Source organism: Cetorhinus maximus, chromosome 25 (genome assembly GCF_964194155.1).
Source record: "Cetorhinus maximus chromosome 25, sCetMax3.hap1.1, whole genome shotgun sequence".
Taxonomy (NCBI): Eukaryota; Metazoa; Chordata; class Chondrichthyes; order Lamniformes; family Cetorhinidae; genus Cetorhinus; species Cetorhinus maximus.
In genome coordinates this window covers 14,782,561-14,808,194 of record NC_135903.1, presented here as the reverse complement: position 1 = coordinate 14,808,194, position 25,634 = coordinate 14,782,561, and the positions used below count along the sequence as shown (strand labels likewise).

General features: G+C 43.3%; 2 protein-coding genes across 2 annotated transcripts in view; one reads left to right on the top strand and one right to left on the bottom strand.

Moving 5' to 3' along the window:
• retreg3 (reticulophagy regulator family member 3) overlaps positions 1–17,722 on the bottom strand; it is a 55,217-nt gene extending 37,495 nt beyond the window's left edge. Inside the window, exons 1-4 of the mRNA XM_078529538.1 lie at positions 17,636–17,722; positions 17,263–17,500; positions 14,689–14,795; positions 9,107–9,193 (exon numbers count right to left, since the gene is read on the bottom strand). Coding sequence (XP_078385664.1) covers positions 9,107–9,193; positions 14,689–14,795; positions 17,263–17,477 — 409 coding nt within the window. The 5' untranslated portion in view covers positions 17,478–17,500; positions 17,636–17,722. The remainder of the gene's footprint in view (positions 1–9,106; positions 9,194–14,688; positions 14,796–17,262; positions 17,501–17,635) is intronic.
• A 54-nt stretch (positions 17,723–17,776) lies between these two features.
• Positions 17,777–25,634, top strand: part of tubg1 (tubulin, gamma 1) — a 61,053-nt gene continuing 53,195 nt past the window's right edge. Inside the window, exons 1-2 of the mRNA XM_078529131.1 lie at positions 17,777–17,919; positions 25,090–25,202. Coding sequence (XP_078385257.1) covers positions 17,871–17,919; positions 25,090–25,202 — 162 coding nt within the window. The 5' untranslated portion in view covers positions 17,777–17,870. The remainder of the gene's footprint in view (positions 17,920–25,089; positions 25,203–25,634) is intronic.

Genomic DNA, 25,634 nt, shown 5'->3' with positions numbered 1-25,634 from the left:
TTTTTCTAGTAACTTCCCCATCACTGAGGTTAGACTGACTGGCCTGTAATTTCCTGGTCTATCCCTTCCTCCTTTTCTTTTTAATAATGGGACAATGTTAGCAGTTCTCCAGCACCTCACCTGTGGCCAAAGAGGATTTGAAAATTACTGCCAGGGCCCCTAATATCTCTTCCCTTGCCTCCCTCAACAATCTGGGATACATCTCATCTGGGCCTGTGGATTTATCCACTATTACTGCCCTATTGTTTTTGCACTCAGAAATCTGTCTACAGCAATTTGCTCTTCTTACTCCTTTTCACTATTTGGGGGTCCACAGTAAACTCCTAGCTGTGTGGCTGCCCCTTTTTTTATTTTTGAGCTCAATCCATATGGCCTTATTTGATGCTTCATTTAGTATATCATCCCTCCTCACAGCTGTAATTAATTCTTTATTCAATAATGCTACGCCTCCACCTTTTTTATCCCCTCCCTATCCTGCCTGAAAACTCTATATCCAGGGCTGTTAAGCTGCTATTTTTGTCCCTCCTTAAGCTAAGTTTCCGTTATGGTGAAGATATCGTGCTGCTATGTGTCTATCTGTGCCCTCAGCTCATCGGCTTTATTTACTATAATCCTTGCATTTACATACATAACACTGCCAAATTCCTGTGTTGTACAATTTCTAACCTGTGTTGCTATTGTCTTTCCGAGTCACTCACCAATCCTCCATCTCCCGTTCCCCCCCCCCCCCCCCCCCCCCCCAACCCCCACCCGCCCCAAACAGCAGCAGCAAATCTCCCTGCGGGATATTCATCCCAGTCCTGTTCAGGTGCAGACTGTCTGGCTTGTACAGGTCCCACCTTCCCCAGAACTGCTGCCTCAGAAATCTGATGCCTTCCTTCCAACACCATCTTTCCAGCCATGTGCTTATTTACTCAATTCTCCTATTTCTATACTTGCTTGCACGTGGGACTGGGAATAATCCTGAGATTACTGCTTTAGAGATCCTGCTTTTCAATCTCCTACCTAGCTCCCTAAAGTCTGCTTTCAGGGCCTGATCCCCTTTCCTACCTAAGTCATTGGTACCAACGTGGAGCATGACCTCTGGCAGATCATCCTCCCCCAGAAGAATGTCCTTCAGCTGCTCTGTGACATCCTTGACCCTGGCACCAGGGAGTCACATCTATGGTCACAGAAACATCTGTCTGTTTCCCAAACTAATGAATCCCCTATTACTACTGCTCTTCCCCTCTTTTTTCTCCCCTCCTGTACATCAGAGCTGCCTGTGGTGCCACAAACTTGGTTCTGACTGCACTCCTCTGAGAAACCAACACCCTCACTGGTATCCAAAACAGAAAACTGATTAGTGAGTGGGACCCCAGAGGACTCCTGCACTACCTGCCTAATTTTCTTGGACTGCCTGGCAGTCACCCATTTCCTTTCTGCCTCCAGACTCCTAGGCTGCAGTATGACCACCTCTCTGAACGTGCTATCCATGTAGCTCTCATCCTCGTGGATGCGCCACAGTGACTCAAGCCGCCGCTCGAGCTCCGAAACCAGGAGCTCAAGGTTCTACTGATGACACTTCCTGGACAGGTGGTCATCTAGGACACTGGTAGTGTCCATGAATTTCCACATATTACAAGACATGCATTGCACACGACCGAGCTGCCCTGCCATGGCTTCAATTTACTTCCCTTGCATTAATTTTATTTTACTTTGGTTTACTTATGCATCTTTATTTTACCTGACCTCGACTTAACTTTATTTCCCTATTGCTTGTGTTTCTTAATTAAATGTAAGTAGCCCCTTCTTTTAAAAAGAATGTGTTTTTCTAATTCTCAGCTACTTGATGACACTCCCTAGCAGCAGTTTCTCACCAACCAATGAACTTATGTTTCTCCAGTGTTAGGTACTAGGTGCTGCTGACTGCCTGTCCCAGGGCCCTCCTCTCGTGCTCTCATATCCTGGCATATACCCCACTCTACAATTACCATCAAGCCGATGATCAATCCTGGTTCAATAAGGAGGGCATGCCAGAAGCAGCACCAGGCATACCTAAAAATGAGGTGTCAACAAGCTGAAGCCACAACACATGGCTACTTGTGTGCCAAACAGCTTAAATAGCATGGAATAGACAGAGCTAAGCAAACCCAGAAACAATGGATCAGATCGAAGCTCTGCAGGCCCACCATCCAGTGGTAAATGGTGGAGGACAATTAAACAACTAACTTTATTGGGCGAGGTATTGAATACATAAGCAGGGATGTAATGTTGGAAATGCATAAAATGCTGGTTATGCCACAGCTTGAATTTTGTGTACAGTTCTGGTCACATTACAGGAAGGACATAATTGCTCTGGAGAAAATGCAGAGGGGATTTACAAGAATGTTGCCAAGGCTTGAAAATTGCAGCTGTGAGGAGAGGTTTGATAGGCCAGGGTTTGTTTTCCTTAGGACAAAGGCTAAGGGGTGACCTAATTGAGGTGTACAAAATTGTGAGGGGCCTAGATAGGGTGAACAGGAAAGATGTGTTTCCCCTAGTGGAGGGGTCAATTAACAGGGGGCATAGATTTAAGATGATTGGTAGAAGGATTAGAGGGGACATGAGGAAAAGCTTTTTCACCCAGAGGGTGGTGAGCATCTGGAATTCACTGCCTAAGCTGGTGGTTGAGGCTGAAACATTCAACTCATTTGAAAGGTATCTGGATCTGCACCTGAAGTGCTATAATCTGCAAGGTTAAGGACCAGGTGCTGGAAAGGGGGATTAAAATGAGTGGCTAGTTACATTTTTTCTCTTTTTGGTCGGTACATACACAATGGGCTGAATGGCCTGTTTCTGCACCATCAGGAGAAATTTCTTCACCCAGAGAGTGGTGAGCCTGTGGAATTCGCTACCACTGAAAGTAGTTGAGGCCAAAACATTGTATGTTTTCAAGAAGGAGTTAGATATAGCTCTTGGGGCGAAAGGGATCAAAGGATATGGGCAGAAAGTGGGAGCATGCTATTGAGTCGGATGATCAGCCATGATAGTAATGAATGGCAGAGCAGGCTCGAAGGACTAGAAATGTAAATCTCCAAACAGGATAACCAACATTGCATTCATGGGTTTGAAACATGATCTCCAGTAGAATGTGAAGGATGGGGGTTGGGGTGGAAGAGAAAGTTGAAAAATTCAACGCCAAAGCATTGGCCTATGGTATATTCATCAGGGTAATGTTGAAACATACATGTTGGGATTTAATCGAATACTTGTAGCATGCTGTGTCTCCTTTTTAAAACTATTATTGATACGCCAAAATTTACCCAAGACACACATTTTGTATTTCAGTCATCCCTGCTGCTGCTTGTTCTGTTTAATTGAGTGATGCATTCAATATGGTTGCTGGTGACAGAAGTTTGTTTCAGTTTTGGGCCTCACCTTAAACTGTGTCACACAACTGCTTCTGATTCCCACACCAGGCAAGACAGCAAATAGTCACCACCTGTGACCCTTTGATAGCCACAAAGGCTGTCCCATAGCTGGAGATGATAGAGTGCAATCAGAGTTAAAGCTGCTTAAAGCACCATGTCAAGGGAGTGCCATGTGTATGGAGCTACGAGATATAGTTAATGTAAGAAATGTTTCTTGTTTATAAGGGAGGCTCCACTTTTAAAAGTTTAGTAACCAGAGTTCTTTCCACAACAAGTTAGGTACTTATTTGACCGGCACAGACTCGATGGGCCGAAGGGCCTTTTTCTGTGCTGTAAACCTCTATGACTCTATGACCGAATGGCCTACTCCTGCTCCTATTTTCTATACTTCTATGTTTCTATGAGAAAGTTATAAAAACAAAACCAAAAGGAAGAGAACGCCTCCTTCCCCTCTCACCAAGCTCCCAGGTATATACAATTCTAAACTGCACTCGTTTGCAAGACTGCACTAAAGACCACTGCAGTTACAGAAACCAGATTGATTAACTAATTAACTACTAAGATAAAAACAAAATATTGCAGACGCTGGAAATCTGAAACAAAAACAGAAAGTGCTGGAAAAACTCAGCAGGTCTAGCAGGATCTGTGGAGAGAGAAACAGAGTTAATGTTTCGAGTCTGTATGACTCTGAAGAAAGGTCATTTTCTGTTTTTGTTGTAGCTAATTAACTACTCAGCTCTCTCAGTAGAGTGTTTGCCCTGCCTAAGGCTGGCAGAAACTTACTATACTTATTTACTTACACAGTATTTTCCAGTTACTGCTAAACACAGATAAGACTAGTTCTTTCAAGAACACGATTAACACTTTAAACTCCCCCACTCACCAAGCTCCCAGATATACACAGTGCAAATTGCACTTGAAGAATTTATGTTTCTAAAAGACATGACCCTTGAAGGGTTAATACGAGGACTCTTGTGGCTGCTGTTCCTGGAGAAGACAGCATTTTACAAGAAAAGTAATTAAACAGTTTTTTTTAAAAAGCTGGAAGACCCCTTGACCCAGCTGGACTGTTTATAAAAGGGTCACATGGTGATTTATGGCTTTGAAAGCAAAACCTTGCCTTGAAAACCGTGTGTTAAAAAAAAACTGGTGAAGTTTTTGCTGGGAAGAAGGATCAACTGCTTGGGCAAAGAAGACAATGGTTCTTTAAAGTCCAGACCCAGTCCAAAGCAGTAAGTGAATGGAAGCTGCTCTGAAGTTGCTGTATGTGCTGAAATCAATTGTTCTCAAGTTCTCCTCAAAGTCCACCTGAAAGGTAGTGCAAGAGTCATCGATTGTTGCCCAGACCAGTGCCGAGAGAGCATATAACCTGGATGCCATTTCAAGGACTCCATCACTTATCCTTTTCCCTTGGCTTTTAACCTTTTGGTAGAATTCCTCTTAATATTTGGTGTGTGTCTGTCTGTGTGTGTTAAGGTTTAGAAAGAGGCATTAAATATACTTCCATATTTCAAACTGTATGTTAATAAGCTTTGTCTTTCTACTTTAAGTCTGGTTTTATAATAAATTGTTTATTGTAAAATAAATTGTTTATTATAAATGTTGTTTATTGAAGAAGCCTGAGCATTGAGTGGTCATTCTGAGATTAATCAGTGAATTACATAATTGGCTGTATAGCTAGCTGGGAAAATCATTTAAACATATGTTGTGACTAGGGGAGTAGTGGAAAGAGAGGTAGAGAATGCACTCCTCCCATCTTGGCCATAACACTGTAAGATCAGACAAATAAGGTCATAAGAAATAGAGTAGGAGTAGGTCATTCGGCCTATCGAAACAGCTCCACTATTCAATAAGATCATGGCTGATCTGATTGTGGCCTTAACTCCACTTTCCTGCCTGCCACCATAACCCTCAACTCCCTTGTAGATCAAAAAATCTGAATATATTCAACGCCGAGTTAGACAATGACCCAGCTTCCATTGCTGTCTGGGGAAGAGAATTCCAAAGACTAATAACCATTAAATTTCTGACAGTCAGTGGGTGAAGGAGACGACCAGAAGTCAAATCTTTACTCCGTTCCAGATTTATTCATAAAGTGACACATTACAAATCTATAATCCATGAGTGTCATAGGAACATAGAACATAAAGTGAAGGTCATTCGGCCCTTCCAGGCTGCTCCACCATTCAATAAGATCTTGACTGATCTGGATGTGGTCTCTGTTCCACTTTCCTGTCTGCACGATGTAACCCTCAACTCTCTTGTCCAACAAAAATCTACCTAACGTAGCGTTGAATAAATTTCAAGACCCAGCCTCCACTACTTTCTAGGGAAGAGAATTTCCCGCACTAATGACCCTCGAAGAAAAAAATTCTCTGTCTTAAAAGGGAGACCTGTTATTCTTATACTATGTCCCCGAGTTCTAGTTTCCCCCACAAGGTGAAACATCCTCCCAGTATCCACCCTATCCAGTCCTCTCAGGATCTTATATGTTTCAATAAGATCACCTCTCATTCTTCTAAACTCCAATAGGTATAAGCTTAGCCTTCTTCATAAGATAAACACTTCATCCCAGGAATGAGTCGAGTGAGCTTTTGCAGACGATGCAAAGATAGGTAGGAAAGTATGTTGTGAGGAAGACATAAGGTTTTTGCAGATGGTTATGGATAGTTTGAGTGAGTGGGAAAAAAAGTCTGGCAGATGGAGCATAATCCAGGAAATTGTAAAGTTGTTCACTTTGGCAGGAAGAATAAAAAAGTAGAGTATTATTTAAGCGGAGAACGACTGCAGAATTCTGAGGTGTAGAGAGATCTAGGTATTCTTGTGCATGAGTCACAAAAAGTTAGTATGTATGTACAGCATGTAATCAAGGAGGCTAATGGAGTGTTATCCTTTATTACGAGAGGAACGAACATAAAAGTAAGGATGTTATGCTTCAGTTATACAGGGCATTGGTGAGACCACATCTCAAATACCGGTGTGCTGTTTTGGTCTCCTTATTTAAGGAAGGCTGTAAATGCATTGGAGGTGGTACAGAGAAGGTTTACCAGATTGATACCTGGAATGAATGGGTTATCTTATGAGGAAAGGTTGAACAGGTTGGGCTTGTTTCCACTGAAGTTTAGAAGAGTGAGGGGTGAATTGATTAAAGCATATAAGACCCTGGATGGTCTCAACAAGGTGGACATGGAAAGGATATTCCCTCTTGTGGACATGTCCAGAACTAGGGGGCACTGTTTTAAAGTTAGGGGTCGCCCTTATAGGGCAGAGATAAGGAGAAATTTCTTCTCTCAGAGGGTTGAGACACTTTGGAACTTTCTGCCTCAGGAGGCGGTGGAGAACACGGGATATTTTTAAGGCTGAGGTATACAGATTCTTGTTAAGCAAGGCAATCAAAAGGTTATTGGGGGTAGATGGGAATGTGGAACTCGAAACACAAGCAGATCTCAGCCATGATCTTATTGAATGGCAGAGCAGGATTGAGGGGCTGAACGGCCTACTTCTGCTATATTACATGTTCTCTGAACTGCTTCTAAAGCAATTATATCTTTTTTTCAAAAAATGAGAACAAAGCTGTACACAGTACTCCAGATGTGGTCTCACCAAGGCCCTGTACAGCTGCAAAAACTTCCAATTCTATATTCCAATCCTCTTGCAATAAGTGCCAACATTCCATTTGCCTTTCTAATCACTTGCTGTACCTGCATACTAACATGTGATTCCTGTACCAGGACACCCAGAGCCCTTTGTACCAGCAAGTTCTGCAATGTCTATTTAAATAACATACTGCTTTTCTATTCTTCGTGCCAAAATGGACAATTTCACATTTACCCACATAATACTCCATTTGCCAAATTTTTGCCCAGTCACTTAACCTGTCCATATCCCTTTGCAGCCACTCTACCTCCTCCTGACAACTTACTTTCCTACTTATCTTGGTGTCATTGGCAAATTTAGCTACCATACATTCGGTGCCTTCATCCAAGACATTGATAAAGACTTTTTTTATTTGTTCATGGGATGTAGCCATCACTAGCTAGGTAAGCATTTATTGCCCATCCCTATATCAAGATGGTGATGAACTGCCTTGTTGAACTGCTGCAACCCATGTGTAGGTACACCCACAGTGCTGTTAGGGAAGGAGTTCCAGGATTTTGACCCAGCAACAGTGAAGGAATGGCGATATATTTCCAAGTCAGGGTGGTGAGCGGCTTGGAGGGGAACTTGTAGTTGGTGGTGTTCCCATGTGTCTGCTGCCCTTGACCTTGTCGATAGTAGTGGTCATGGAATTCGACGGTGGCGTGTAAGGAGCCTTGGCGAGTTCCTGAAGTGCGTCTTGTAGATAATGGACAGGCTTTGGGGAATCAGTAGGTGAGTTACTTGCCACAGGATTCCTAGTCTCTGGCCTGCTCTTGTAGCCACAGTATTTAAATGGCTACTCCAGTTCAGTTTCTGGTCAATGGTAAACCCAGGATGTTGATAGTGGGGTATTCAGTGATGGCGAAGCCATTGATTGTCAAGGGGCAATGGTTAGATTCTCTCTTGTTGGAGTTGGTCATTGCCTAGCACTTGTGTGGTGCAAATGCTACTTGCCACTTGTCAGCCCAAGCCTGGATATTGTCCAGGTCTTGCTGCATTTGGACATGGGCTGCTTCAGTATGTGAGGAGTCGCAAATGGCGCTGAACATTGTGCAATCATCAGTGAACATCCCCACTTCTGACCTCATAATGGAAGGAAGGACATTGACGAAGCAGCTGAAGATGGTTGAGCCTAGAACACAACCCTGAGGAATTCCTGCAGTGATGTCCCGGAACAGAGATGATTGACCTCCAATGACTACAAGCATCTTCCTTTGTGCTAGGTATGACTCCAACCAGCAGAGAGTTTTCCCACTGATTCCCATTGACCCCAGTTTTGCTAGGGCTCCTTGATGCCACACTTGGTCAAATGCTGCATGGGCAGTCACTCTCACCTTACCTCTGGAGTTCAGCTCTTCTGTCCATATTTGAACCAAGGCTGTAATGAGGTCAGGAAGTGAGTGGCCTGGCGGAACCCAAACTGAGGGTCAGTGAGCAGGTTATTGCTAAGCAAGCGCTGCTTGATAGCACTGTTAATGACTCCAGCCATCACTTTACTAATGATCAAGAGTAGACTGATGGGGCGGTAATTGCCATCGTTGGATTTGTCCTGCTTTTTGTGCCCAGGACATACCTGGGCAACTTTCCACGTTGCCAAGTTGATGTCAGTGTTGTAGCTGTACTGGAACAGCTTGGCTCGGGGTGCAGCAAGTTCTGGAGCACACGTCTTCAGTACTATTGCCAGAATATTGTCAGGACCCATAGCCTTTGCAGTATCCACTGCCTTCAGCCATTTCTTGATGTCACGTGGAGTGAATCACATTAGCTGAAGACCGGCCAACTGTGATACTGGGGACCTTTGGAGGACTGTAAATAGTTGAGGACTCAGCACTGATCCCTGTAGCCCTCCACCAGTTACATCTTGCCAATCCGAAAGAGACCCATTTATGCCTATTTTCTACTTCCAATTAGCTACATTCACAGTTTTCCAATTCACTGGCACCTTTCCAGAACATAGGGAATGTTGGAAGATTACAACCATTGCATCCACCATCTCTGCACCCAATTCTGTTAAGACCCTAGGAAGTAGGTCCAGGCGACTTGTCAGCCTTTAGTCCCATTAGCTTTTCCAGTACCTTTTCTGTAGTGATCATATTTTAAGTTCTTCCCACCCTTTGCCTCTTGATTTTCTAATATTCTTGGGACTTTTTCTGTGTCTTCTACTGTGAAGACAGATTAAAAAGTACTTGCTCAAAGTCTTTGCCATTTCTTTGTTTCTCATTATTAATTCACCCAGTCTCATGCTCTAAGGACTAATGCTCACTATGCAATGCTTTTCCTTTTTATATAATTGTAAAGCTTTTACTGCCTTTATATCTCTTGCTAATTTCTCTCATACACCAATTTCTCTCTTTTTTTTTTAAGTCATCCTTTACTGGTTTCTAAAAATTTTCCTAATCTCCAGCCCTACCACTAATCTTTGCAGCACTGGAGATTTTTACTTTCAATTTGATACCATCCTTAAATTCTTTAGTTAGCCACAGATGATACATCCTTCTCAGAGTTTTTCTTTCTCAATGAAATAGATCTTTGCTGAGAGTTACGAAATATCTCCTTAGTGCTTCTCTGCCATTTTACCTTTTAACCTATTTTCCCAGTCCACTTTAACCAACTCTGCCTTCATGCCCTTGCAACTGCCTTTAAGTTTAAGACTCCAGCTTCAGACCCACATTCTCACCCTCAAACTGAAGGTGAAATTCTATTGTTACGATCACTCTTACCTGGAGGATCATTTCTGATGAGATGATTAATTAACCCTGTCTCATTACACATTACCAGGTCTAAAACAGCCTGGTTGGATCCAGAATGTATAGATATAAAAAAAACTGTCCCGAAAACACTCCATGAATTCGTCCTCCAGGTTACTTTTGCCATTTTGATTCATCCAATCTAGGTGAAGATTTGAATCGCCCACCATTATTGCAGTGCCTTTCTTACAAGCCCCTATTATTTCTTGATGTATACTCTATCCTGCAGTGTAGCCATCAGGGTGCCAATAAACTACTCCCACCAGTCACTTCTTTCCTTTGCTATTTCTCATCTCCTCCCAAACTTGATCCTTCGAATCAAAATCGTTTCTCACTACTGTACTGATCTCATCCTTTTGTAGCAGAGCCACCATACTCCTTTTCCTTACTTCCTGTCCTCTGCAACCATGTCTTTGTAATGGCTATCATATATACTCATTTATTTCTATTTGTGCTATCAGTTCATCCATCTTCTTACAAATGCTTCACATATTCAGATAAAGAGCCTTTAAATTCTGCCTTTTCGCCATTTTTCCCTACTCGGACCTGCTGTATTCTTATATTTGTACGTTTTGTCCTTTTCTGTCACTCTGGTTATCATTGCCCATAACTGCTACCCTTTACCAATGGCTTGTCCTTTCTCTTTAACTTTCCAAGTCTCCCCTCGCCTGAATCCTCCCCACAATTATTTAGTTTAAAGCCCTCTCTACAGTACTAATTATATGATTCTCCAGAACATTGTCCCAGTGCGGTTCAGGTGAATGTCATCCCAACAGTACAGCTCCTTCTTTCCCCAGTACTGGTGTCAGTGCCCCATGAATTAAAACTCATTTCTCCCAAACCAATCTTTGAGCCACACACATAACTCTATTCTAATTTATCCTATGCCAATTTGCTAGTGGCTTAATGCAGAGATTACCACCTTTGTGGTTCTGCCTTTTAATTTAGTCTCTAGTTGCTCATATTCCCTCAGCAGAACCACTTTCTTAGTCCTACTTGTGTCATTGGTACCCAGGTGGACCACAACAATTGGGTATTTTCCCTCCTACTCCAGCCAAGATGTTCTTACCCCCAGCATTGGTTAGGCAACAGAGGCTTCAGGGCTCATGTTCTCAGCTTCGGGAAATCGTATCTATCCCCCTAACTATTCTGTCCCCTACTGCAACCACATTCCTTTTCACTTCCCCACTTGATTGGCCCATGCGCCACAGTACTGATGTCAGCGGTGAGTTTGCTCATCCTCCCTGCATTCCCTGGTCTAGTCCACACAAGCTGCAAGAACATAAAACCTTTTGGACAATTGCAACGGCTGAAGTTCTTCCATTGCTATCTTCTGGATCCTCATACCTGCCTCTCTTACAGTCACAACCTCCTGTCCCTCCAAGGACCAAATCTGAACTATCTAGCCTAAGAGGTGTGACCACCGCCAGGAACAAAGTGTACAGGCAGCTTTTCCCCTTTCCTGATGTATCGTAGTGTCTGAAGCTCAGATTCCAACTCATCAACTCTGAGCCAAAGTTCCTTCAGCTGCAGACACTTACTGTCCTCTCGTTCTCCGCCCTTCTGCCAACAAGAACAGTTTCTCCCTAAACAATCCTAGCATCTCCAATCAATCCACATAGCTGAAGTCCCACATCACTGGGACCATTCACGTGTATCCTTTCTTCACCCTTTCTAAAGCCTTCACATCCTTCCTAAGGTGTGGTGCTCAGAATAGGACACACTACTCCAGTTGAGGCCGAACTAGAGTTTTATAAAGGTTCATCAATAACTTCCATGCTTTTGTACTCTACACTGCTATTTATGAAGCCCAGAATCGCATATCCTGTTTAACTGCTTTCTCAACCTACCCTATCTTCAACAATTTTTGCATATATGCCTCCGAGTCCCTATTTCTGCAGCCTGTTTACAACTGTGCTATTTTAAAATATTGCCTCTCTTCATTCTTCCCACCAAAATGTACTGCTGTACACTCTTTTGCATTAAATTTTATCTGCCACTTGTGCATTAATTTCACCAGTCTGTATCCTTTTTTTTTCATTTATTCAGGGGATGTGGGCTTCACTGGCTGGGCTAGCATTTATTACTGATCCCTAATTGCCCTTGAGAAGGTGGTAGTGAGCTGCCTTCTTGAACCGCAGCACTCCATGTGGTGTAGGTACACCCACAGTGCTGTTAGGAAGGGAGTTCCAGGATTTTGACCCAGCAACAGTGAAGGAACGGCGATACATTTCCAAGTCAGGATGGTGAATGACTTGGAGTGGTGCTTCCAGGTGTCGGTGTTCCCATCTATCTGCTGCCCTTGTCCTTCTAGATGGTAGTGGTCGTGGGTTTGGGAGGTGCTGTCTAAGGGGCCTTGGTGAATTCCTGCAGTGCATCTTGATGCCTATACTATCCTCCTTATAATTCACAACACTTCCAAGTTTTGTGTCATCTGCAAATTTTGAATTTCTGCCCTGCACAACTAAGCTTTGGTCATTAAAATATCAAGGAAAGCAGTATTCAAAGTGCCAACCCCTGGGGAAGCCCACGTTATACCTTGTTACAGTCATGTCATGTCTGCAAGGATATTGTATTCCTAACATTCACGATTCAGATTTCAGTCAATGCAGACTTTTGAAAATTGACTTTAAAAGGTGGTCAAAATGCTGACCAAGATGGCAACCAAGGGTCAGGTGGTTGACTCTTAAATGCCCTCTGAACAAGGGCAATTAGGGAAGGGTAATAAATGCTGGCCTAGCCAGTGACGCCCACATTCCGTGAATGAATAAAAAAGTGACCTTCTGCGATTTCTGCACAAAGCATGTCTGAACATGCTTCTGAAGAGTTCTGAAAATGTAAATGACAGTGGATGGGATGATTTCCCTGAATAGACAATCACAATATAAAACTACTTGTAAATTTTCACCTCCTATTGACTAGATATTTAGCCAAATTCAATCAATAGCTTTCCCATATATAGTATCTATGAGTTCGACCCTTGACAAAGAAAGAGGCAGAGGAACTAGTTCATCACAAGCAGGTGTGAACAGCCACCATTAAAACCCGGCTTTGTAGCAATGGCTACATGGAAGCCACATGAAGCTCGGAGCTTCGAAACAGTCATGTAGACGATGGAGGTATTGATCATTTTGGTGGTGGTTATATGACAAATTGACTTCAGATCACAAGTTCTTTTACTCCCAGAACCAGGGAAGAACATGGCAGTCTGGAAGCCAACAGGGCAAGAGGGTCCATTCTCCAGCCAGAAGGAACACTGTCTGATACCAACAGCCATTCTAGGCAGTGAGAGAGGAGCTAAATTATCCCCATCTGCAAAATTCACTTCTACAGAAACTCAGCCACAGATACTTTCAACCTCCATTTATCATCAGAGAACCAGGAGAAGAAACTCATCAGGCCTGCAACACTTCCAACCCTAAAGGACTGTTTATCCACACAATTTACTTTTTGTATCTTATTGCTATTAACTTAAACATATGCTTTGTTTCTAGAATCTGTGTATATGAGAGTTAGTATATTTTGTGGCCCCACTGTCAACATTCTGGGGGTTACCATTGACCAGAAACTGAACCGGACGAGCCATATAAATACTATGGCTACAAGAGCAGGTTAGAGGCTAGGAATCCTGCAACGAGTAACTCATCTCCTGACTCCCCAAAGCCTGTCCACCATCAACAAGGCACAAGTCAGGAGTGTGATGGAATACTCCCCACGTGCCTGCATGAGTGCAGCTCCCACAACACTGAAGAAGCTTGACACCGTCCAGGACAAAGCAGCCCGCTTGATTGGTGCCACATCTGCAAACATTCACTCCCTCCACCATCAACGCACAGTAGCAGCAGTGTGCACCATCTACAAGATGCAATGCAGGAATTCATCAATTCGACAGCACCTACCAAACCCATGATCTTGTCTAGAAGGACAACGGCAGCAGGTAGATGGGAACACCACCCACCTGGAAGTTCCCCTCCAAGTCACTCAACTCCCTGACTTGGAAATATATTGCTGTTCCTTCAATGTCGCTGGGTCAAAATCCTGCAACTCCCTTCCTAACAGCACTGTAGGTGTACCCACACCACATGGACTGCAGTGGTTCAAGAAGGCAGCTCACCACCACTTTAAGGGCAGCTAGCGATGGGGAATAAATGTTGATCTAGCCAGCGAAGCCCACATCCCATGAATGAAAAAAAATAAATAAATAAGTACATATTTCAGTGTGTTTTGTGAATAAAGATATCCTTTCCTTTGATTTAAACTTACCCAAAAGCCTGCTTCACGTTTATTACTAAAAATCACAACCCCAAAAAAGGTAAAACATTCTCTCTAAGAACACATCTTGTTGCAGACACCCGAGAGGTGATAGAAAGTAAAATATTATCCCACCATCTCTCTTCCATCTGTAACAACCTTCCTCCATTCCAAAAAACAACCATTCACCTCTCCGTTTCCTGTCACACAGCCAACTTCTGACCTATGCTGTCATTTTCCCTTTTATTCCATCAGCTCCAACTTTTCAGGCAAGTCTATTATAAGGCACCACCTTATCAAACACCTTTTTGAAGACTATGTACACCACAGCAACCCATTACCCTCACCATAATTTCCAATAATTTCGCCACAACTGTTATAGGGCTGACTGGCCTATAGTTTCCTAGTTATCCCTCTCCTTTTTCTTGATAGTAGTATAACATTAACAACCCTCCAGCACTGCTATTGCATCCCATGATTATAACCAATGTTTCTTCTACTTCTACTTTTGCTTCTATCAACAACTTAGGATGGATTCCATCTGGACCAAGTGATTTACCAACTTTCATCATGTTGCCTGATTTGCTGAATGTTTTCAGTTATTTTCCATTTTCTTATAAAATGACACTGTTCCATTAAGCAGAACACAAGTTGCCTACCTCGGAGTTCAGGCCAGATTCTGTTCTTCCAGGTGTCAAGACACACAACAATAATCAGACCGAATGCAATGAGGAATACCAGCCTAAACGGGGTTAGTGCCAGAAACCTGCCAGGGAAAAGAAATGAAAACATAAGCAGTTTGAAGAACTGTAATCAGTTTCTGAATACCAGGCTACCATTGCATTTCTGTAGCACTGTCCACATGTGGAGTGACATCTCAAGTGGTGGATCAGAACTGGACATTGAGCAGGAAGGAAAAATATGAAGATACAGAAAGGTCCTGAAAGTTTTCAGGGAAGGAGTTCATCAGGGCAGAGAACATTCAAGATGTAATGAATTTGTCTCAAGATCACAGACTAACACTCATTAGCAACTTTCAACAACACATTTTACACTCCTTCACTGTTGCTGGGTTAAAATCCTGGAACTCCCTCCCTGACAGTACTGTGGGTGTACCTACACCACATGGACTGCAATGGTTCAAGGCGGCAGCTCACCACCACCTTCTCAAGGGCAATAAATGCTGGCCTAGCCAGGACACCCACATCCCGTGAATGGACAAAAAAAAACTTTAGGCTGAGGATTAGCAGCTGATGTTCACATATCAACATGACCAACAATTTAACTAACACCCAGAACTAAGCTCCTGCTTCGTGACAGATCAACAGATCAAAGTTCAAGTCTACATTCTCTCACTAATTGGGCTCCAGTAATTAAAGTTTAGTCAAGGGAAGTAACTCCAATTATCCATGACATACAGTAGATATTTCCCTGACAACAGGATAACAATATTTGCTCTTACATAGTGACTTAAACAAAACTAAACTAGGATCTGGATAAGGGACTCTGAGCCAAGAAAGATAAAAGGAGCAGTGGTCAAAGGATCAAAGAGATTTTGAGGATTTTTTAAAGTTAGAGAAAAGGTAGAAAGACAAAGTAGACGAACTGAGTGTTTACAAGGGATGATAGGGTTGAAATTGATTTCGGAGATAGGTAGGGTAAGGTCATGGATAAATTTGAAGGCGAGAATCTTAAAATGGAGATATTTTGGATGGACAGTGAAGCTCAGTGAAGGTTGGGGTGATGGATGAGCAAAAAAAATTTTTTTTTTTTAATTCATTCACTGGATGTGGGCTTCGCTGGCTGGACCAGCATTTATTGCCCATCCTTAGTTGCGGAGGTGGTGGTGAGCTGCCTTCTTGAACCGTTCCAGTCCATGTGGTGTAAGTAAAATCGGCGTAGAAATGAAAGCAGAAAATTTGGGAAAACACCACCCATGGACAGAGAAATTGATTTAGTGCTTCAGGTCAATGACCTTTCCTCAGCCAATGCCTCTATTTATAATGCCAGGATCCTGTTGTCTTTTTAACCACTATCCCAAACTACCATGCTACCTTCAATGACCCAGGTCTCTATGCCTTTAGAATTGTACCTTTTAGCTTATATTACATTTCATTATTTTTACCAAAATGTATCACTGCACACTCACTGCATTAATCATCTGCCACATATCTGCCCATACCCTATCTATATTCTCTTGAAGCCTATCACTATTCTCCTCATAGTTCCGAATACTTTTTGTGGTGTACATCATTTTTTTTTATTCTTTCACTTTCATTTTCGTGGATGTCAGCTAGGCCAGCATTTTTATTGTCCATCCCTAAGTGCCCTTGAGAAGGTGGCAGTGAGCTGCCTTCTTGAACTGCTGCAATTATCTAAGACTTAAACGTAGGAGGCATAATGGAGTAGTTTACAGATGAAACAAATAGTTCATTGTGGGGAAAAAAAGCTGTAGACTGCAGAGAAATATCAATGGACAGGTCTGGTGGGCAGAAAAGTGGCAAATGGAATGCAATCCAGAAGTGTGAAATAATGTATTTGGGAAGGACAAAACAAGGGAATACACAATAAGTGAGTGTAGATTCAGTTTAATTTAAATTCCATTAGCTGCTGTGGTTGGATTTGAACCCATGTCCTTAGGATATTAGGCTGGGGTTCTGGAGCACTAATCCAGGAACATTACCACTATGCCAAACATCTCCCCACAATAAGTGAGTGTAGAGGAACAGACGAACCTTGGAATGCATGCCCAGAGATCAGGTCAGGTGGATAAACTAGTTAAGAAGCCATACCAGATACTTTCTTTTACTAGCGAAGGCACACATTACAAGGGCAGGGGGTTTTATGTTGGAAACGTACAAAACACTGGTTAGGCCACAGTTAGAATACTGCCTGCAGTAATACAAAAGCAAACTACTGCAGGTGCTGAAAATCTGAAATAAAGAACAGAAAATACTATTGACCTGAAATGTTAACTCTCTTTCTCTCTATAAATGCTGCCTGACCTGAGCATTTCCAGCATTTTCTCTTTTTAATATGCCTAACATGCTGGCCACTGTATTCCCGGGGAACGGGGTACGGGGACCGATTGCGGGAGAGACCCAATCAACAATACAGGTCCAGAGCGAGTGCCAGCAGATCCATCCCCGTTAAGCGGGCCGCTCCAGCTCTTGGGGCCCAGCCCGGCTGTGCCATCTCACGTCGGCTACCACCCACCCCGGGCTCCCGCTTACCAGAAGCCGGCGTTGGCACTCAGGTACAGGAGCAGGCTGTGCAGCGGCCTCTCCCACACCAACACGCTCTGCCAGTAAGTCAGCACCGGCTCATAGTGTCCCAGGACGCGGAGTAGCTGCTGCTGCCGGAGATGATGATTGGGGTCCGGCTCTGGGTCTGGACCCGGAGTCCGTTGGCAGCCGACAGGCCCTCCTGTCACTGTCCTTGCATCCATCTTGGTGACGGGCTGCCTGGATACTGAATATTAATAAGCATACATGAATATTAATCAGAAAACATGAATATTAATCAACAACGTAAATACGGATGAATCGTTTCGTCACGTCCGTAAACATAGATTGAGTTGTAAATGCACATGCGTAGCGGCTTCACTTTCTGCGATGTCCCAGAGCACCCGCCCTATATTCGAAATGAATCTGAGTTGATTCGGATTAACGCGACTGGATCAACTGCACAATTGTTTTCAACTGCACAATTCCCGATTATCCGACTCCGGTCGCTCGGGTTGTGCGCATGCGCTAGCCGGTCGCTCGGGTTGTGCGCATGCGCTAGCCGGGCGGCGGGTTGTACGTATCCTTCGGTGGCGTTGGCGGGAGGAGCGGCGGCGATGCCTCGGGAAATTATAACGTTGCAGCTCGGCCAGTGCGGCAACCAAAGTAAGACAGCGGCTGGTACGAGGAGGGCGCATTGTCGCCTGGGGGTTGATGAGTGAGCCAGTTGGTTACAGGGCCATTCATGCCGTCTTCCTGTCCCATTGTACCTGGAGGTGGTGCGGGCCTAGGCCTGACCGGACACTCTGGCCTGGAGATGTGGCCGAGAGGCCGCTGCGGTGTTCCGATCTGGCCGTCACCTCAGGAGGTAATTTGGTACCGCGCATCGGCCCCACTGCCTGTGGGCCGAACTGTTGTTGCTGTGGGGAAGGGCCCAGTGTGAAGTGGCGTCTCGCCGCAGCCCGGCAGAGTCTCCAGCAACTGCACTCTGACATTGTGACTACCTTCGGTGCACCAGCTCTCCTGGACTTGGTACAAACTCTCGATTCGAGGCAAATCGCTTCCAAACCTCGACAGCAGCCTGTGTGTGTAAAGCGGATTTAGATTAGAGTTACGAAGAAGAGTTATAATCTGTTTCAAACGTTAACTCTTCCTCTCTACACCAACACTACCAGACCTACTGAGTTCCAACACTTTGCTATTTAGGATAGAAACTCTGACTTTGTGCTTCACAGCTTTAAAGCAAACGGAGGAGATAATAGTGACCAGAAGGTTGGTCAAAGTTATTGGGTTTAGATAAGAATCTGAAATGAAGCGAACATAGAAAATAGGAGCAGGAGTAGACCATTCGGCCCCTCAAGCCTGCTCAGCCATTCATTATGGTCATGGCTGCCCATCCAACTCAGTAGCCTGCTCCTGCTTTCTCCCCATATCCTTTGATCCCTTTTGCCCCAAGAGCTATATCTAATTCCTTCTTGAAAACATACAATGTTTTGGCCTCAACTACTTTCTGTGGTAGCGAATTCCACAGGCTCACTGCTCTCTGGGTGAAGAAATTACTCCTCATCTCAGTCCTAAATGGTCTACCCTGTATCTTCAGACTGTGACTCCTGGTTCCCCCACCTTCCGGAATATCCTCCCTGCATCTACCCTGTCTAGTCCTGTCAGAATTTTGTAGGTTTCTGTGAGATCCCCCCTCATTCTTCTGAACTCCAGCGAATATAATCCTAACTGACTCAATCTCTCCTCATATGTCAGACCCGCCATCCCAGGAATCAGTCTGGTGAAGGAGGTGAAGAGGCAGAAGATTTAGCCAGTTTAAGGCACAGCCAGAACATGATGTACAAGACTCTGCAGTCTTGGATGTAGGGGAGAGGGAGTGAGGGTCATTGCAGTAAACGAGTCGAGGTGACAAATACCTGAGAGCATTTTTATATTTAATGACTTGTTCATTTTTTTTATCCTTTTCCCCAAATCCATCCTCCCCCCCCCCCACAGGGCCACCTATCACTTGTTTTTATGTTTTGCTTTCATGAGTGCTGACCCTTGTTCAGCTATCTTACTTTGTCTCAGCACCTTCTGGAGTAAAGAACTCAATACCATTAACACTCCCTTTGTCTTGTGTCAATGACATCTTTGTCAATCTCTCCTGAGCTGTCACCTATCTCTGACCTTCTACCTCATTCCTCCTGTTCCACCCTCTCTTTAACAGTATAAAATCCATCATATTTCTACTTCTCTTTAGCTCAGAGTTAACGTTTCAAGTCCGTATGACTCTTCTTCAGTTTCTCTCTCCACGGATGTTACCAGACCTCCTAAGTTTTTCTGACATTTTCTGTTTTTATTTCAGATTTCCAGCATCTGCAGTATTTTGCTTTTAGCCACCCTTTTGTAATGGCTATGTTCATGTTGTGACTCTTGGTCAAACAGGATGCCAGATCTGAACACAAGAAAAGGCAACAGGAGAAGACCATATGGCCTGTTGAGTCTGCTCTGCCATGTAATATGATCATGGTTGATTTGGGGCTTCAATTCCACTTTCCTGCTTTCTTCCCATACCACTTGATTCCCTGAGAGCCCAAAAATCTATCTCAGTCTTAAATACATTCAGTGATAGTGCATCCACAACCCTCTGGAGTAAACAAGTCCAAAGATGATGACCCTTAGAGTAAAGAAATTTCTCATCATCTCAGTCCTAAATGAGTTGCCCTTTATCCTGGAAATGTGTTCCCTTGTTTTAGATACGCCAGCCAGGGGATCTCTATCTACCCTGTCAAGCCCTTTCATAATCTTGAATGGCAGGTGATCGCATTGAAATACTCTTCTAAACTCCAGAGAGTATAAGCCCAATCCATTCAGCCTTTCCATTAGGACAACACACTCATCCCAGGAGCCATTCTAGTGAACCTTTGCTGTACTGCCTCCAGGGCAAGCATATCTTCCTTTAAATATGGAGACCAAAATTGCACCCAGTATGTTAGGTGTGGGATCACCAAAGCCCTGGACAATTGTAGCAAGACTTCTTCATTTTTGTACTCAAATCCCTTTTGGAATAAATACCAACATGCAATTTGCCTTCCTAATTGCTGCACCTGCATGCTAACTTTCTGCGTTCCTTGTACAAGCACACCCAAGTCTCTTTGAACATTAACGTTTTTAGAAGGTGTGAAACTTGTAAAATATTCTGCTTTTTTAAACTTGCGACTAAAGTGAATAACCCCACACATCCCCATATCATACTCCATCTGCCATCATGTTGTCCACTCAGCTAACCTGCCTGTATCTCTATGCAGCCTCTCTGTGTCCTCACCGCAGCTTACCTTCCCACCTGGCGTGGTATCATCAGCAAACTTTGATACATTACTCTCTGTCTCTTCATTTAAGTCATTAATGTAGATAGCAAATAGCTGAAGCCCCAGCACTGATCTTTGCAGCACTCAGCCTGCCAACTTGAAAGTGCCCTGTTTATGCCCACTTTCTGCTTTCTATCTGTTAACTAATCTTCTATCGATACTAATATATAACCTCCAACTCCATGAGTCTCTATCCTGCCAATTTACCGTTTATTTTGCACCTTAAGTGAATGAGTGCATAAGTCACCTCGTCTGATGATTTACATCCCAGGTTGCTAAAGGAAGTGGGGGTGGAGATAGTGGAAGGGATTGCTTTGTAATCTTTCAATTGTTCCTAGATACAGGGAGGGTGGCTAATGTGACACCTTATTCAAGAAAGGGTGGAAGGACAGTCCTAGCAACTACAGGCTCATCAGTTTAGAATAATCAAGGAAAATAATCAACAGGCACTTGGGAGAGATTTGAGTTAATTACGGAAAGCCAGCACGGATTTGTTAAAAAAAAGATTGCGCTTCACTAATCTAATTGAAATTTTTGATCAAGTAACAGAGAAGGCTGATGAATGGAAAGCAATGGATGTTGTCTGTATGGATTTTAGAAAGCCTTTGACAAAGTAGCATATAAAAGGCTGATTACCAAAATTGAGGCTTGTGAAATAGGCGTGTCAACTTGGATAAAAAAACATTGGCTTGGGGCAGAAAGCAGCAAGTCATGGTAAATGGTTGTTTTTCAGATTGGTGCTGGTCGACAGCGCTGGGGCCAGTGATTTTTATATATGTATGATCACGGCATGTAAGTTGACCATTGAAGCTTCAAAAAATCCTTCCAAAAATGGGGATCGACTTATACACCCGAGTATAAAATGTGAACCCTCTGTGTTAGAGTATGTGGTCATTATTTTGAAATGTAACGAAAACACCGGCAGCCGTCAAATTAATTGCCTTCGGCAGCCGAAGCAAAGAGTTCATCGAATTCATCCTGAGTCACTTTGGCCATAGCATCATCGTTCGGATCCCACCCTGGATCAGATATGGCACTTTTGGCTTCAGAATTATCCCTCCACAACAAATCACCCTCCACTCCATCCATTGAATTGGATATTCTACATTTTTTGAACAATCTGATGACAGTTTGTGCATTAATAGCATCCTACTATTTGACGATGAAGCCACACAAAACATCAAGCACACATATGTCCACTGTGTGATCATTTTTTTCTCCATCAACCATTCACCAATTCCATTCAGCCTGAAAATGATCCTTGAATGGTTTGTTGAGGCTCACATCAAAAGGTTGAACTGTGAGCGTTAGACCTTCTGACATAACAGCAACATGGGTGTTATTTCTTTGCAGACCCCTCTTGATGTTATCAGTTACATGGGATCTAAACATGTCCCACACTAATAAGCTGCATTATTTGTGTAGGCCACTGGGTCACTTATTCCACAAATTATTGATCCACAAATTCACTCCATCCTCATCCATCCACCTCGTCATGGACATGCACAAAAATTTCTCCAGGGAACTCGATTTTCGGTGTTGTTTTACAGTGGGCTTTAATTTTGTTCCATCAGGCCAGTACCACAGTGAGTCTTATCATATGTCCTGTAGTTTTCACTAGAACTGTTTTCGAACATTTCCACTCTGCAGTTCAGTTGCTAGGCATATTGAGATTTGTGTTGCCGATGTGACATAGTGGGTACATCAGACTGTTTTTGCCACAGTCTGGTGATAAATCAGTGGAAACTGGTCGTTTTGGCATCGAGATTTCTTGGTAGTCTCTGAACGATCTTGATCTACTGCAACTCTAGATGTTTTTGTTCTATAAAGCAGTTAACGCCAATTAGCTGTTACTCTGAAATTTTTGCTGGCTTCGGGGTTTGATTTGGCCCACTTAAGTGCGTATTGCATTTCTGGTGACAATGTAACCATTCCGATGATTTTTGAGGACCCATTCCAAGACATGCTTCTCACGATCAGGCCAGTGGTTGGTCCCTGTTCTCATGGCCTCTTGGGCATCTTTAGGGCAGCTACTTCTTCCATTCTCACACCAGTTTTTTTACTACCACCAAATTCCCTCGCTGCAGCACATTTATTGGATGAGTTAGCAAATGTTATAATTTTTAGCTTGAAACCAGCTATGCCCTTAATTCTTTTTGCAGGAGGACCCATTTCTGTTTGTTGACCTCCGTGTGCAGTATGCTCTGTGTCGGCGTGTCTTAAATTCCCACACATCATCTTGGCCTACTTGATCCTGTGTGCCAACTCCTAATGTGAGTATAGGCCTAAACATGCATTCTGGCACCAAGAAAATGGGATCCTATTATACGCTGGATCGACTTGTATGCTGTGATCTACAGTAAATAATTTGGATATTGGAATACAGAGTAAAAATTCAAAATTTGCTGATGTAGCAAAATTGGAGGTGTGGCTGACAGTGAGGAGGATACGAATCGACTACAAAAGGACATAGATGATCTTGCAGAATGGGCAGACAAGTGGCAGATGAAATTTAATACAGAGAAGTGTGAGGTGATGCACTTTGCCAAAAAGGATATTGAGCGGCAATGTAGACTAAATGGCACAGTTCTAAAAAGTGTGCAGGGACAGTGAGAATTGGGGGGTGGGGTCATGTCCATAGATCTTTGAAGGTGGCAGGACATATGCTTTGCTAACTGCTCTCTCAATATTGTAACTTGTGCTTCATAAATAAAGGCATGGAGTATAGAAACAGGGAAGTTATGCTAGACCTGCATAAAGCTCTAGTTAGGCCACAGCTGGAGTATTGTGTCCTCATCTGGTGGTCACACTTTAGGAAGGATGTGAAATTCCTTAAGAGAATGCAGAGAAGATTTAACACGACATTTCCAGGAATGGGGATTTTAGCTACAAGGTTAAGTTGGAAAAGCTGGGTTTCTTCTTGGGGAAAAAGAGATTAAAGGGGCATTTGATAGAGGTGTACAGGATTATGGCCAGTTAAGATAAAGTAGATAAAAGAAAGCTGTTCCCATTAGTTAATGGTAACAAGGACCAAGGGACACGGATTTAAGACAAGAGAAGGGTGGATGTGAGGAAGAAATTTTTTATGCAGCGAGAGGCGATGAACTGTAATTCCCTGCCAGCAAGGGTGGCTGGAGTGGAGCCTAGTGATTTCAAAAGGAAATTGGATGGCCACCCGAGTGAAATAAACTTCAAAGGACCACGATGATAGAGGGTGGGAGGGAATAGGACTGATTGGATTGCTTTTCAGAGAGCTGGCATAGACTCAATGGACTGAATGGCCTCCTGTGTTGTAATGGCTCTTGACTGTTTGCTTCAACCACTCCCCGTGGTAACAAGTTCCACATTCTCACCACTATTTGGGTAAAGAAGTTTCTTCTGAATTCCCTATGGATTTCTTGGTGACTATCTTATATTGACCTGAAGTTATGCTCTTCCCCACAAATAAACATTCTCTCTCTATCCACTTTCATCATTTTAAGAATTTCGATGAGATCACCTTTCAGCCTTTTCAAGAGAGAAAAAAAAGAGTCCCTGCTTTGTACTCTCAAAATTCTGAATTAGAATGAGCGAGTAATGCTCTACTTTCTGTAATTCTGAATATTTTGAAAATGCATTGATACAGAACATAGAATAAAGTCCCTTAGCACATTGCAGGTGTGTAATCAAAACCGTGGATACCCAGCCAAAGAAAAATAGGAGGGGTGACAAAAAGCTTGGTGTAAGAAGTGAGATTTTGGGAAGATTTGTAGGGAGGTGGAGGGGCTTAAGGAATCAATTCCAGAACATGGGATTGAAAGCACAGCCACTGTTGGTGGATGAAGACAGTGCGATGCACAGTGCTCGCGAGACGTAGGAATAGGGAATCTGGGGAAGGATTGCAGGGCTGGAGGAGGTTACTGAGATGGGGAAGGGTAAGGCCCTGAAAGGATTTAAACATGAGAATGAAAATATTAAATACGGATTTAACCTTGCTTCCTCTGCAAATTAATTTTAATAACAATGGAACCTTTTCCAAAACTTGTGACCTTCAGCATGTGGCAAGTCTCTTTGGAAACCAAATCACTGAATTGTAATGGGAAAGGTTTTTCCCCAACCGTTCTAGCTAGCCCAACACCTAAACTGTCTAATGAGGACAGTGCTGAAATTGAAAGTGGTTTTGCAAAGGGAAGGGGTGGAGTGGGGTTTAGTCATCACCACCACTCCTATTAATGAGAGTGCTTGACAAGTCTAGACAGCAATAATGTCTGCATGAAGAATGTGATTCATGGAAAGAAAAGAAAATTCCCTCATATTAAAACTTCAAATTATTTTGTGATTTAAAAATTCCTTGCGGCAAATGTCACTTCTGTAAAGTACAAAATAACATTGGGACAGAATTGGAGCTTTATTTACTGTAACAAAAAAAAAATCAAATTTCATCTAAATATCAAGATGTAACTTTAAGGGCTGCTCTCATTGTGATCTTCATGTGTTTTCACAGTTGGATTTGAGTTCTGGAAACAGCTTTGTGCAGAACATGGTATCAGCCCTGAAGGGATTGTTGAAGAATTTGCCACTGAGGGCACTGACAGGAAGGATGTCTTCTTCTACCAGGTATGGCTATTAGTCAGCTTCTAACTGTACGTCATACAATAAGCAAGGTACCCTCTGCTATGAACATCAATGGCTCCTCTTCCCATTCCTGTACAGGGAACTCTGGTATTCCCCCCACGGATGTATTTTTGGCTCCTCCTATTTCTTATCTACATGCTACACCTCGCAACATCATCCAAAACACAATGCCAGATTGCTCATGCATGGTGATGACACTCAGCACCATCTGTCTCATTCCCTCCAAGGGTCAATAAATTGACAGGCTACTGGTCTGACATCCAGTCCTGCATGAACAGAAATTTCCCCCAGTTAGAAAGACTAAAGTCATTGTCTTTGGCTCCTGCCACAGATTCCACTCCCTTGCCTCCGACTCCATCCCTGACAACTACCTGTGCATACGCTATTCACATGCAGTGTCATATTTGACGTCAG